The sequence below is a fragment of the Nannospalax galili genome, unplaced genomic scaffold, assembly GCF_000622305.1.
Source record: "Nannospalax galili isolate Female #2095 unplaced genomic scaffold, S.galili_v1.0 scaffold63, whole genome shotgun sequence".
Classification (NCBI taxonomy): Eukaryota; Metazoa; Chordata; class Mammalia; order Rodentia; family Spalacidae; genus Nannospalax; species Nannospalax galili.
In genome coordinates, this window is record NW_008355272.1 from 1,908,373 (window position 1) to 1,923,422 (window position 15,050).

The following is a 15,050-nucleotide window of genomic DNA, read 5'->3' on the forward strand; positions in this document are numbered from 1 at the left end:
AATGAACCAGACAAGGCTGTCCACTATCTCCACTTCTCTTTAACACAGTGCTTGAAACTCTTGCAATAGCAATAAGACAAGAGCAGGAAATTAAAGGAGTAAAAATTGGAAAAGAGATCAAATTATCCCTTTTTGCAGATGATATGGTATTTTATCTGAGACACCAAAAATTCTACCAGAAAACTCCTAGAAATTATTAACACGTTCAATATCGTGGCAGGTTCCAAAATTAACCTACAAAACCAATAGCAAGCAATCAATACCATACCAATAACAAGCAATCAAAGAAAAAGTACATGGAAAAACTCCCCTTCACAATAGCTGCAAAAAAATAAAATAAAATATCTCAGAATAAACCTGACCAAAGACATAAAGACCTCTATAATGAAATTTTTAAACCTTTAAAGAAAGAAATTGAGGAAGACATCAGAAAATGGAAGGACCTCCCATGCTCATGGATTGGAAGAATTAATATTGTGAAAATGACCATCCTACCAAAAGCCATTTATAGATTCAATGCAATGCCAATCAAAATCCTCATGACATTTTTCACAGAATTGGAAAAAAAAAAATCCTAAGATTCATACTGAAGGACAAACTATCTCAGATAGTCAAAGCAACCCTGAGCACTAAGAGCAATGCTGGGGGGATTACAACACCAGATTTTAAGCTGTATTACAGAGGTATAGTCATAAAAACAACATGGTACTGGCACAAAAATAGACCCATAGATCAATGGAACAAAATTGAAGACCCAAGGATGAGTACATGCCATTTCAGCCACTTGATATTTGACAAAGGGGCCAAGAACATTCACTGGAGGAAAGACAGCATGTTCAGCCAATGGTGCTGGCAAAACTGGATCTCCAACTATAGAAGAATGAAACTAAACCCCTATCTTTCACCTTGCACAAAAGTCAATTCCAAATGGATCAAAGACCTCAATGTAAAGCCTGAAACTCTGAAACTGTTAGAAGAAAATATTGGGAAAAACCTACAAGATATAGGTGTAGGAAAGGATTTTCTAAACTGGACATCAACTGCTCAGGAAACAAGGGCAAGAATCAACAAATGGGACCTCAGTAAACTAAAAAGCTTCTGTACATCAAAGGAGGCAACCAGGGAAGTGAAGAGAAAACCCACAGAATGGGAGAAAGTCTTCATTAGCGACACATATGACAGAGGTTTAACATCCAGAATATACACCAAACTCAAAAAACAGTGAATCAAGACAAGAAGTAACCCAATTAAAAGATAGGCTAAGGAGCTGTACAGAGAGTCCTCAAAAGAAGAAGTACAGATGGCTAAGAAGCATCTTAAAAGATGTTCAACGTCACTAGTAATTAGAGAAATGCAAATTAAAACCACTTTAAGATTTCATCTTACCCCAGTCAGACTGGCTAATATTAAGAGAACAAATGATACCAAATGTTGGAGAGGATGTGGGGAAAAGGGAACACTGCTGATGGGGCTGCAAAATGGTTCAACCCCTATGGAAAGCAGTGTGAAGCACTTTTAAAAAATTACAAATGAATCTACCATTTGACTCAGTTATACCACTCCTTGGCATATACCCAAAGAACTCATCCTATTGCAGAGAACCTTGTACATCCATGTTTGGTGCTGCTCTTTTCACAATAGCTAAGAGATGGAAGCAACCTAAGTGTCCCTCAAATGACAAATGGATAATGAAAATGTGGTTCATTTATACAATGAAAGATGAAATCATGAAATTTGCAGGTAAATGGATGGAACTAGAACTGTTATACTAAGTGAAGTAACACAGACTCAGAAAAAAATCGATGTATGTTCTCCCTCATACGTGGATTCTAGAACCAAGTCCTGATAAGTGAGTATGTATCTAGACGTAACTACAGGAACTAGGATAATGGAAAGGAACCAGGGAGGTAGAGGAAAAGAAAGAACCTGAAAGAGAAGAACAGTAGGAAGCAGACGTTCATAAGGGACCCAATTTCTCATTAAAACTGGAGCTCACCTTAGCTGGCAAGACCCTGGGATCATCCTGTCTCTACCTTCCAGTCACACCTGGCTTTTTTACAGGAGTGCTGTGGATATGATCCTAGGTTCCCAATGCTTTACCTACTAAACTATCACCCCAAGCCCCCAGACTGAAGCTTTTCAAAAATGTAACAAGGTATAGTACTTTCTGTGTCTAAGTCCAAAACTCAAGCTCAAATCACAAGGTATGTCACTTCATCACAACATATTCAGACCTCACCTCTTTCTATCTAAAACATATCTGTTTGAAGTAGGTACTCTCAAGGTGCTATAAATACTCATACATCTTGCAAGGTTCACAGTGGGAAGATCAGGATTTTAATTGATATCTTTGCCACTACTCTCTGCTTTACAATTATTATTCACAATACCATAAATAATTTTTGCAAATAATTTTTGCAAAACATTCCCACACGGCAGTGAACAACCCTCTCTAACCCCAGTTTCAGGGAATCCATCAACATTCCATAGTTCCATACTAGTGTTAAACCCACACGGCAGTGAACAACCCTCTCTAACCCCAGTTTCAGGGAATCCATCGCCCTCTTCTGGTCTCCATGGCAAAATACTCAGATACATAAAATAAATAAATACAAGACGTATTTTATAAAAAGGAAAAAGAAATTGAAATTTCAACCCATACAATGGCAATTTTGCAAATCCCAAACTTAGAATTTGTTTCTAAAACATAGAAAGAACTTTTACAACTCATTAACACAAACAACTCAAGTTTTACACAGTAAAGGATAGAAACAGACATTTCTCCACAGATAGGCAATCAGTCATGAGAGACTACATCTCATTCATATAACATCTGTCTTTTGTTCTAAATGAATTGTGAAGACTTGTGAACCAACTAAAGGGTGCTTTTTCAAAGTAACTCAAATCCTATTACAGAGCAAATTCTCCCTTTCCCCAAACGATAACAACATAATAGCCACTAGCCTTTCACAGCTGTGGCTTGCTCCTCACCAACAGATACTTTTTAACACCCCAACAGAGTCAATTTTTACAGCAGTAAGAAAGATGCCATTTAGAGATTACCTGTCCAGTTGGGATTTGTCCACTCATCCATTTCACTTTATAATTTACTCACTTTAGGAAAACGATACACCAGCTTTAACTAGAGTATTAAGAACCCAAGGTAAGCAGCACTCTAGCCAATGTCATGGTGCCACCTAGTTGTAACACACAGTAACTCAAATGGCAAGATCTCCATTCTATTTTTACAGGAATGCTCTGAAGACAAAAATAAGAAGCCACAGTACCATCTGCAGAACAATTTGAATTGTATGTGTATCCTATAACCCGGACTAGATTATTTCACAAGTCTTAAGATATTATTTGTTCTCAGCTCAGTTCCAGGCACATATTAGTGATTTAGTGTACTTACTAAATCAAGCTCAATTTCCAAAGTTTATTACATCAATAAAGCTGTATGTAGATGTACAACATTTTCTTTCCTAATTTCTACCACAGGCAATTGTGAGCTGCTTCTAGCAAGTAAACAATACAGATAAGCACAAAATCAAAAGCAATCATTATTTACTCACATATAATGGAGCTTGTTGTGGATTAAGTTTCATGACCCAGGACACTGAAAATAAAGAAGAAATAATAGATGAGAATAAAATCAAAAGCTGTCACCATAATGTAAGAAAAAAAAAAAAACCCAAACACCTAAAATCCTAGACATCACACTTAGCTCTGTGAGGACAATCCCAAATCAGAGTGTTATATACTCAGCTTTCCTTAGCAAGACAAGAAGTCCAAGGATGGCAGAATTCTTTATATTCTAGACAGACTCTGTCTTTTCAGGTGGGGAAATTTTAAAATTGAAAACTAAAAGCCAAAGGCTTCACTCTCATAGGAAGGGTCATCAGCTGCACTCTTAATAATCTCCCAAAATCACAAAATGCTGTTTTACCAGAGGATTTTCCCCAAATTCCACTACAAGTCTGGGTTTAAAAGGAGGTGACAAGAAGATCACTAAAGCTCTCATTTGCTGCCCTTCTCTCAGATAAGGGAGGCTACAGCTTGCCTCTAACAGCTAAATGGCCAAATTCCCAGGTTATTTATGTCACTAAATGAACACACACACACACACACACACACACACACACGTACGCACGCACGCACGCACGCACGCTCTTATATGGGGGGCTGGAGAGCTGGCTCAGCAGTTAAGAGTACTGTCTGTTCTTGAAGAAAACCCAGGTTTGGTTCCCAGCACCCACATGGCAACAAACAATTGCTCAGTTCTAGGGGTTCCAGTGGTCTCTTTTGGCCTCTGTAGGCATTGCATATGTGGATGCACTTACATACACACAAGCAAAATACTCACACCCACAAAATAAAAATAATTTTTTAAACCTTTTAAGAACTTTAAAGGCTTTCAGTATGATACATTTTTTAAAGAAATTAAGAATAGTATGCTCTTAAAAGTTTAACTTGGTAATCTCATTAGAACTTCAGAATGGTAGATCTTTTGCAGAATAACCCGAATTTGAATACTAAATGATCTCATCTTCACTAGAGTCCAAGAAGACAATTCAAGTGACTTCATTATAATTTCATCTGAAGTATTTTTTGTTCATAAAAGGTGAATTAAGGAACACACCAGCAATATGAGTAATGTCATTCACACAGTGAAAAAAAGTAGGTAAACTTCCACATCTTCCAGTCTAACAGATTTCAAAGCCTAAGAATAAAAAGGAATCCAGACTCCAAGACTTTAGAGGTTTTCAACAGTCAAATGTTCAAAGCAAAGGGCATCTTTGCGACCATGTACAATTTAAAATTTGTCTCTAAATATCCTCACAGCTCAAGGGAGAGAGGTGTGTGTGTGTGTGTGTGTGTGTGTGTGTGTGTGTGTGTGTGTGTGTGTGTGATATCTCATGGTTCGGCACATTCTTTTTTTTTCCCTGCCTGACTTAATTTAATGATTTTGTACCTACAGATCTTTAAAATCACTGAAAACAACAATCAGAAAAGTGCAAATTTTTTTTAATAGAAAGGTTAAGTATATTTCAAACCATGAGAGTCTAATAGTAAATACAGATTTAAAAAGGAAGACTGGGGACTGGAAAAATGATTAAGAGCACTTGCTGCTGTGGTGGTTTGAATGAGGTGTCTCCAATAAGCTCAAGTATTTGAATACTTGGTCAGTTGGTGGCACTGTTTGTGGAGGTTCAGGAGGTACGGTCTTGCTGAAGGAAGCAAGTCACTGGGGGTAAGCTTTGATAGTTCACAGTCATGTCCCATAGCTGGTTTCTCTCTCTGCTCCCTGTCCCTACTTGAAGATGTTAGTGCTCAGCTCTCTGCGCTGGCTACTCCTGCCATGTCACCTGGCCATGATGGACTCTTATCCCTCTGGAATCATAAACTCAATAAACTCCTCTTTCTGTAAGTTGCCTTGGTGTTGGTTTTTTAATCACAACAACAAAAAAGTAACTAATACAGCTGCTCTTCCAGAGGATCAGAATTCAGTTGCCAAGACCCAGATCCTCTTCTGGCCTCTTTAGGAAATTGGACTCCTGTGTACATACTACCACACAAAGCACACATGCATACACATAATTTGAAAATAAAGAAATAAAAATAAATCTTTTTAGAAAGACTGACAAGCTTGAATACTTTCTCAATGTACTAAACAGACATTTAATTTTAAACTACTTGTCTTTTAATTAGCTTTTCAGCGTCTATTCAGACTTGCCTGAGACACAAAATTAGAAGAACTTTTAAATTTATGAGTCAATATGCTCTGACTAATTTATGAAGTGTTCTGCCATGACACCGTAAAAAGTATCAGTTACACTGACATAGAAATTAGCACTCTGGCAATCCATAAGGATGGGAGGCATCTATAATGAAGAAGTAGTGTGACTTACCAGCCCTCTTATGTTGCATGATTTGCCAAACTTAAAATGTTTGTGTAAGGATCCTAATATCAACTTCTCTGAGTGGCTGCCACTGTATTTGGATGAGTGCACTGGTGAAATTCATATAGATGTAAGGAAAGACTGATGCTATCTGAACCATGCAGAATTATGAACTCATCTAGACTTACTGCAAAGCCAGACCAACACACCCTCTAACAAGGATTAAAGAGGGATAACAAAGTGTCTGCTCTCCCACAATGGCCAAAGAGCCAAACCATTGTTATGCTGGCAATGCAGGCTGCTGAAAATAATCTGTCCAAAGTAATCAAAGTAATGACCAGAAGTCTCCAGAAAAGGATATAAATTCAGAGGGTTTTTAGGCTTTTTTTTTTCTTTTAAAGTGTGTGAGTATATTGCCTGCATGTGTGTTAGTGCACCCATGTCATGCAATGCCCCAGGAAGACAGAAGGGGGTGTCAGATCCCCTCGAACTGGAGTTATGGATGGTTGTTAGCTGCCATGTGGGTGCTGGGATTCGAACCCGAGTCTTCTGCAAGAACAACCAGTGCTCTTAACCACTGAACCACCTCTCTAGCCCCCAATTTTTAGACTTCTTAAACGCTAACTCTTAAGAGGTGAAAATTAATTATCAGAGCTTTATATTTCATGTTTTATTTCTTCTCCACACTCCACAGAAGATACTGTTCTCCCCATTTCACTATTGAAAAAAAAAAGTCTTTCAAAGATTATTTAACACCAAGGACAAAAAAGGAGAGAGCCCAGATTCAAATACCAATATATAAGTTGGTCTTGATACCAACATACAGGTTTTTCTCTCCTTTTTTGCCAAGTGAAAGTCTTTATTTTGTCAACAGATTTTTTTTAAATATATTGTTTATTATTTTTATTTTATGTGTTTGTGTGTATTGCCTGCATGTAGGTAAGTGCACCCATGTCATGCAATGCCTGTGGAGGACAGAAGAGGCTGTCGGATCCCCTGGAACTGGAATTAGGACAGTTGTTAGCTGCCATGTGGGTACTGGGATTCAAACCTGGGTCTTCCCCAAGAACAACCATTGTTCTTAACCCCTGAGCCATCTTTCCAGCCCCTGTCAACAGGTTTTCGATCAAGGCTTCCCCAAAGGACAGCTAGTGAAAAGTGGTATTAACGTCTAATAATTTCATCAAGGAATATTAAGAAAACACAGCCATGCACAGTGCATGCCTTAAATCCCAACATTCAGGAGGAAGAGGTAGGCAGAGCTCTGTAAGATCCAGGCCAGCCTAGTCTACATATTGTGAGTTCCAGACCAGCTGAAACTACACAGGGACCCTGTCTCAACAACGAAGGGGCGGGGAAAGAGTGACAATTTCTTCTTTAGCCAGTAACCTAAAACACATCACAAGTTTAACCAAGCTGCTTATCAGTAAGAGTCAATACAGAAAAATACAAACTGTAGATTCTCTGACATTTAGGGGCTGGAGAGATGGCTCGTCAGTTTAAGAGCAGTGACTGCTCTTGCAGAGGACCTGGTTCAATTCCCAGCATCACATGGTGGCTAATAACCATCTGTAACTCCAGTTTCAGGAGATCTGATGACCCCTTGATATTTGAGGGCATTACACAACATGGGTGCACTTACACACATGCAGGCAATACACTCATATACATAAAAGAAAAATAATAAATAAAATATTTTAAGAGATTGACATTTAAAAGACTAAGAAGAAAGGGCAAGACTCAGAGACTTAAATGATGTGATATTAAGTATACTTTACCAAATCTATAACTCAACAGTAAAACCAACTAGAGTTGCAATGAGTCATAAATGTGAAGGCTGTGAAATAAGCAGCATAGCAATTGAGTGCTTTTGTTCAGAGTTTACTGTTGTATAAAAGTGACATATTCACTTTGTCAAAACAAGACTTGCTCACTTTTAAAGCAACTGTCTCAATCCTATAAACTAACATTCTTCCTGCATGTCCACACATGACTCTCCTATGATGTTGTAGAGAAGCAAAACAGCTGCCATAAAATCAATCCTTCCTGTAATTTGATCTAAATTACCACCTACCTTTTCTTCATAGGGTATAGTACAAACACCATGACTAGACTGTACCAGAGTTGGGCTTGCAATGTTTACAAAAAATAATGAAAAACATTTTGGAATTTTTGAAATTAATGCTGCCTGCAAAGGAGCATGTAAAAATTCAACAACTATACAAGATCTCAGGCTTGAAGTTATATGGCTATATGGTTGATTTGAATGGAGAGGGAACCAACACAATCAATGTGTCTGAGCAAATGAATGTAAAACCTCAAAGGCTACAAAGAGTACACCTAAATTAAAACTGATGTTCACAGCAGTGCTCAGTAAATATTATGTTTAAGGACCAGGCTGCAAATATGTAAAGTTTTTGCAGGTCATATGCCTCTAGTACAATATGTAAAGGAACAAATGTAACTGCATTTAAGGAAAAAAAAAAAAAAGGAACTTTATTTTAAAAAGAAACAGCATGCTCGATTCATCCAGCAAGCCAAGTATGACAACCCTTGGCTTTTAAAAGCTAAGGCACCTCTTGGTAAGTCCAAGAAGCAATGTGTCCCCCACTCAGTGGCTTCCTATGTCTCAAATACATTATCAACTTTAAAAAAAAAATAGAAAGTTTCAATAGAGGAAAGATACAGGGAAATGCAGAACATTCTCTTGACATGAAATCAAATGAAATCCCCAATTCTCTACAAATTAATTCTAAGACCTGAGCAAATCATTTGTCTGCATCTCAGTGTCTTTATTTATAGAAAAAGCATAATGCCTGCTTCTACTAAAAAAAAAAAATTAAAGCCCAGAATTCAGGCACAACACCTAAAGCAAATCATCAGATACAGAGCAAAAACCAGTTTCTTCCTCTTATATTTTCATAAGTCTCCGTGCATGCAGAGTAACCATGTAAAGTATGTAGAAAACCATGAAATACTGAATGAAAAGTTTCAGGTACCCAGAGATACCTCCTGACAATCTCTTAAAATAGACTGTTATGCAAATTAAATTTTAAAATAACAACATGATAACCATAGAAAAGAATCTGAAGTAACAAATACTAAGAGCTGGTAAGTTTATTAGTTACATAATATTTGTCAAAAATATTTGACAAGAATTTTAAGGAAAAAAGGTCTATTCTGGCCCAATTTGTGAGGATACAATACACGATGGCAGGGAAGGCATAGCAGCAGAACCATCAGGTAGCTGGCCACAGTACATCTGCGGTCAGGAAGCTGAGAGATGAATACTGGTGCTCATTCAGCTGGCTTCTCCCCTTTCCCTTTTTCATTTGGTCAAGGACCCCAATCCAGGGGATGGTGCAACCCACATTGAATATGGGTTTTCCTTTCTCAGTTAAACTTCTCTGAAAACTTCCTCAAAGACATGCCCAGATGTGTGTCTCCCTAGGTGATTCCAAATTCAGCAGTCAAGGTGACAAAGAAAATTGGTCATCACAGTAACTATAAGCATTTCTGGAGATTATAGGGAATTTTCCTTCCTAAATTGTCTATCCTTTTCCCATAACTATTCAAACAAATAGTGATTATTGATTTTGTGATTCAGCAAGAGAACATTATATACAGTATATGTCTATTTTAAGTCCTGTGTCACTCAACATTATCACAACAAAACTGAAAACGAATAGAAAGGCAGTTTGCTAAATGTGCCAAACCAAAAGAAAAACAAACAGAAACAACTACAATCTTTACTAAAGGTTTCTATAGACAATTAAAATGAAACTATGTACACCCATACATAGTAATTAATACATTAATGTAAGTCATATACAGTACTCTAAGCCTGTATTAAGCATTCCTGAAGTGGGGGTAGATTTCCACAGGACTAACATCATTATCAGGTAATTAATGCACATTTTCTAGTTAGTGCTTATAAATTTGGTGATTTCAACTCACTTCTTTAAGACCAGGTCTGACAAACCTGACATGGTTTTAAAAATAAAATCCCCACCCCAGCCCCCGGATCTGCCCCCCAGTCCTAACAGAAGAGGGGCGCTGTTTGGGGTTCATCCAAGTATATACAGAAGATTCTTGCCTCATTTCCTGGCCGAAGACTATATTAAAGACTGTACTACAGTCAATTCTTTGAAATCTACAAAAATTTATGGTGGAGCTAAACATGCAAATGACAATTCACACATGCTCCAGATTCTTGTAAAAGAGTAAATGTATAGCTCCTCCTCATGGAAAATAACAGAGTCCAAACAATCTTTCCCACATTCCTAGGATCATAGGCTGAGTGTTATAAACATGTTATGTACTGGTTGGGGAAGTTGGGAAAGCTGGGGAAGTTGGGGAAGCTGTAGGTAGAAACAGGGAATTCTCAAACAAAAGGAAAAGTTGCAGAATATATAATGTGAATAGGGTTTTCCTGTTAAAGGCATTAAGTTATACAAACATGTACATACATATAACTACACACACAATATAAGTACACACAATTAACACCCACACACATATATAAAACTGGAAACATTTATAGGACTTATGAATGCTTTTCTTCTGTTTAAAGCTCATAAATAACTGAGTAAATAGCTTTAGGTACTGATTCTTGAACCTCACTGCACTTGAGCATCAGTTAAAAATTTTATTAAATAACACACATTCTTGCTCTCAATCAAGAGTTCAAATCAAGACTCGTCCATGCAGAAGCAGACGGATCTCAGTGGGCTTGAGGCCAGCCTGGTCTACACAGTGAGTTCCAGGACAAGGCTAAATAGTGAGATCCTGCCTTCCAAAAAGAGTCCAAATCAAGAGATTACACCTGATGGTGTCTCTGCTCCAGAAGCACAGCCTATTCTTTTGGAAAACAATGATGAGCTCCATAACATGTATCCACTACTCTGTTAACTTGGCAGTTAGCCTTGTTTTACTCAAGAATCACATGATACAGTTCTTATTAACTATGTGACGGGAGGGGGGTGGCGGGACACCATCACTCCCTGATCCAAATGAGCAAGAGTACCCAGTAAATCATAGAAGGTAGGCAGAATATGAATGCATTGAGGAGTCCAATGTAGACTAATACAATACTCAACACAGAAACAAATGGATCTAGTAAATTAAAACATAAACAAAAATATCCCAAACACCCACATCTATTTATTCTGTGTCAATGATGGACTATCCAACTGGCAAAATAATAATGAATTTAGGGCAAGTACTGATGCACAAACCAAAATAGTAATTATAATATTTTTTTTTATTTATTATTTTCTATTTAACATGTACATGTGTATTGTCTGCATGTAAGTGCACCTGTGTCATGCAATGTCCTTTTGATCAAGGAGGCTATGGAGACCCCACCAGATGGACTTGAACTAGTGTCCAATCTACAAAAAGGAGGGTCAACACAGAGGAAACATTTCCTCCATGCTTCCAAGCGAAGCCAGCCATGATCGAGCAGGACCTTTGACTTATCTTCACATAGACAGAACTGGTAAAAGAAAGGAGCCAGGGGCTCCTTCCAAGCCCATGTGACCCCTGAGGAACAGATCCTCAAATGACCTTAAGAGTAATAATAAATTGGTTTATCTGGGCCAACTCTATGGCCTTAAACACCCAAAAGGAAACTATAACCAAAGATTAATGGGTTCAATATAATTTTTTTAAGAGTCCATAGGTATAGCTAAAGGCTACATAACAAGAAACAATGCCAGACAGGAGATAACTTCCTTTGAGTTGTTGGATAGGGTGGCCCAAGAGACTCCCAGATAGTAACCCAGCATAGAACTGGGAAAATGAACAGCAGACCCCAATCTTATCTAAAGGAATATTGACAACTGATTGCTGCTAGATGAGGAACAAGCCTAAAACAAGGCTCGATAGACTGACTAGATTCAGCAGATGGACAAGCACTGTGGAATGGCTGGGGGCGCCGACAATACAGTGGACAGTAACAGGAATGACAGAGTATATGGGCTCCAGTGGGGCAGGGGGCTATGGGAGGGTACCATTTGGGAAGTGGGTATATAGATGAATAAGATTGTTTGGAATGTTCTGTACGATACACACACACACAAAATCAATAAATTAAAAAAACAAGTTATATTTGAGGAGGAAGCATAAAAATTTACTTCATGTTAATTAGTAGAGGTGATAAACATTACCACTGAAATCTACTTGATGACTTTATATCCATACTCAGGTGCCAAGGATCGGAATGTAGCTGACTGTGATTAGTAATCATCAGATACACAGAGATTAGAGATACATGTGAACACATCTAAGTGTGAGTAGCATTAAAAAATGAGTCTGTAGGAAACAGTATATTTTAAAATGAAATGGAGATCTTTTTTTAAAGGTTAAAAACTCATTCAATTTTATGTCTTACAGGGTTTATACTGAGTTCAATATTGTATAACTGCATTAATTCAACCATGAACCTAAAAATTTACAGCCACTTTTGAAAGAGATGTATCTTTGCTCTGGAAATTGTTATTGAATATGTTAAAGCTGTAATGAAATACTTCTTCTAATCATGTGTATTAAATTTAAAAAATTTATTTATTATTTTTTATTTTATGTGTATGCGTGTATTGCCTGCATGTAGGTAACTGCACCGTGTTGTGCAATGCCCATGGAGGACAGAAGAGGCTGTCGGATCCCCTGGAACTGAGTTACTGTCACATGGGTGCTGGAATTTGAACCCGGGCCTTCTGCAAGAACAGCCAATGTTCTTAACTGCTGAGCCATCTCTCCAGCCTCATAATTATTTTAAATTGGCATTCTTACCACAGTAATTAAAAATCATAAATAAAGAAACTGAGTTAAACTTTTAGAAAAATCACAATTTTGGATTAGAGCTATGTAGTTCAATGACAGAATGCTTGCCCAGCAAGTATGAGGCCTTGGATTACATCTTCACTATTGCCAAAAAATTAAAGATTAGAAAATTTTTATATTCATTTTAAGAGATTACTTTGAAATTCATGAGAGAATAGTATTAACTTTATCTGTGCTCAGGGCCACTTTTTCTTATGACCATACAACTAAAAAGTCTGGCACCTAAAGATCATGAAAAACACTCTCATTTTCTGAGCCCCTAGAATGTTTCATGTTCTAAATGAGTTCTAAATGAGCTTCCATGATAAATCATATGTGGCACCTACCAATTTATTGAGAAATATATACATGTAACAGGCAATTAAATTACAGTAATAATGCTCAGAAAGAGATCAATGTCCAATACACTCTCTGTAAGAGAGGTGCCCAGGTATAGATTACTGGAAGAGGAAAACTAAAGGCAAGTCTCACTAAGTGAACACAGAAAAAGCACAAAGTGGGAAGAGCAGCAGGTACAAGACATGATAGCACAATGACTTGTTGGTCATGACACTGATCAACGTAAGTACAAGCAAAGTAGGATCGGAAATGAGTCAGAAGAAATACTCATATTGATATGCATACCTCAGAGCTACCTGGCCTTAGAAACCAAGAAAGGGAAAGAAGAAACAAACTGCTATGATATGGCTGGATACTAAAGAAATTATAGCCATGCAAACACCAATGCTGTCAAAAATTTCTGCCTTTTTTTCCCTTTAAGCTCAGCTCAAATTTGTGCTAGTCATAACTGGAGGCTCAGAGTCATAAACAGTACTGACAGAAGGTGTGTGCAGCCTTATAGCCTGAACTTACCCAGACAAAGAAAACCAAGAACCCGTTGTGGGTGACAACCATGGCTTCTCTACAGTGAACTAAGTTAACAGCTGACTTTCTGGATGCTCTTCACAGGGACTGGAGGCCTCCTAAGTATCCCTAGCCAGATCCCATAGGCCACAAAACCTTGTCATTAAAAGGAGTCTCAGCGGCAGAACAGAGCAAGCTCCCCTGGGAGAAATTGCTGCTAATTTGCCCATCTCTACTTATGTACAGGTTGCCCAGAGCCTCATCACCCAGAGAAAATCTCTCCAGGCCACACTCTACTGACTCAACCTTCTGAAAACTTTTTCATTCTATAACACTCTTTCTGCCTACACTGGAGTAAGCAATCTTGTAAAGCGGTTCTTTGAGGTATCAAAGAACAGTACTAAACACAGTACTAAACAGTAACCTTCCAAGACTCAAGAAAGGGAGAAAGAAGTATAAAACTAAAATGTGATCAGTTTAGGGGACACATATGACCTTCCTTAGTTTTTCTAGAGTCTCTATCCTCCAAATTATCTTATCCATAGTTGGTATAAAAGCAATATATTTAATTTAATAGCTGTCCTAGCTGTGTGTATCTATGCATGCACTGTTTAGGATTAAGGACACCAACTGCAGGAAGGGCTCCACTGCTTTTAGCTTCCTCATCTATAAAATGGAGACAAATAAGAATAAAAGTGAACAAAACACTTATGATAGTGGTAGGTAATAAGATAATATTCAACAAAGTAAGTTCCTGTCCCTATTACCTGGTATGAATGGCATGATAACCACTTCAGCGCTAATCCAAAAGAGTAACGCTAAAGATCTGTACTCTATTAAATATTCCAATTATCATTAGGGAGTTCTTAGATGCCATTCATTCTGTCCTTGCTATCTATCCTTCCTATGCCTCTAAGTAGTGTTCAGGGTCCTCCCCATTATCCACACAGACTTACTTAGTATTCCTCTTTCTTGCATCTGTATAAACCACCTCAGCTCAGTCTTGAGGCCTTTGCTCAGGCTCACTACCCCTGCTGGCTGATAACCTAACATATAAAATCTGCAGACTGTTACAGTATGGTATTTTCTCTTTTGTTTCTGTATTTGACTTCTCTCTCCAACTTGATAGCTTAATCTGCCACATTATTAATGTTTTCTGTATAATCCGCCTCATCACTATCATATATATCTCACACTATCTGGTATACTGCTGAGTCCCCAAATAATACTAAAGAAAAGCCTGACACAGAAAGGGTACATGAGAGGGAAAAGGAACAGGCCTTAACTAATGAGGGGACAGAATCAATCAATACAAAAGTAGGTATGGGGAATACTGGATTTTAAAGGTGGAGATGCAGAGATGGCTTAGCAGTTAAGAGCACTGGCTGCTCTTCCAGAAAACCCCAGTGTACTTACATAACTGCAGGCAAAACACTCACACATATAAAATAGAAGTGTATC

The 15,050-nt window shown here is 37.8% G+C and overlaps 1 protein-coding gene across 7 annotated transcripts in view; it reads right to left on the reverse strand.

Annotated features, from left to right (window-relative positions):
• Nucleotides 1–15,050, reverse strand: part of Akap13 (A-kinase anchoring protein 13) — a 370,808-nt gene that overhangs the window by 259,044 nt on the left and 96,714 nt on the right. For all 7 annotated transcript variants that reach the window (XR_003846961.1, XM_029555684.1, XM_029555683.1 and 4 more), the window contains exon 2: nt 3,573–3,616. Coding sequence is in view for 6 of the 7 variants with exons in the window: in XM_029555684.1 (XP_029411544.1) it covers nt 3,573–3,605 (33 nt within the window). In the remaining variant the exon portion in view is untranslated. The remainder of the gene's footprint in view (nt 1–3,572; nt 3,617–15,050) is intronic.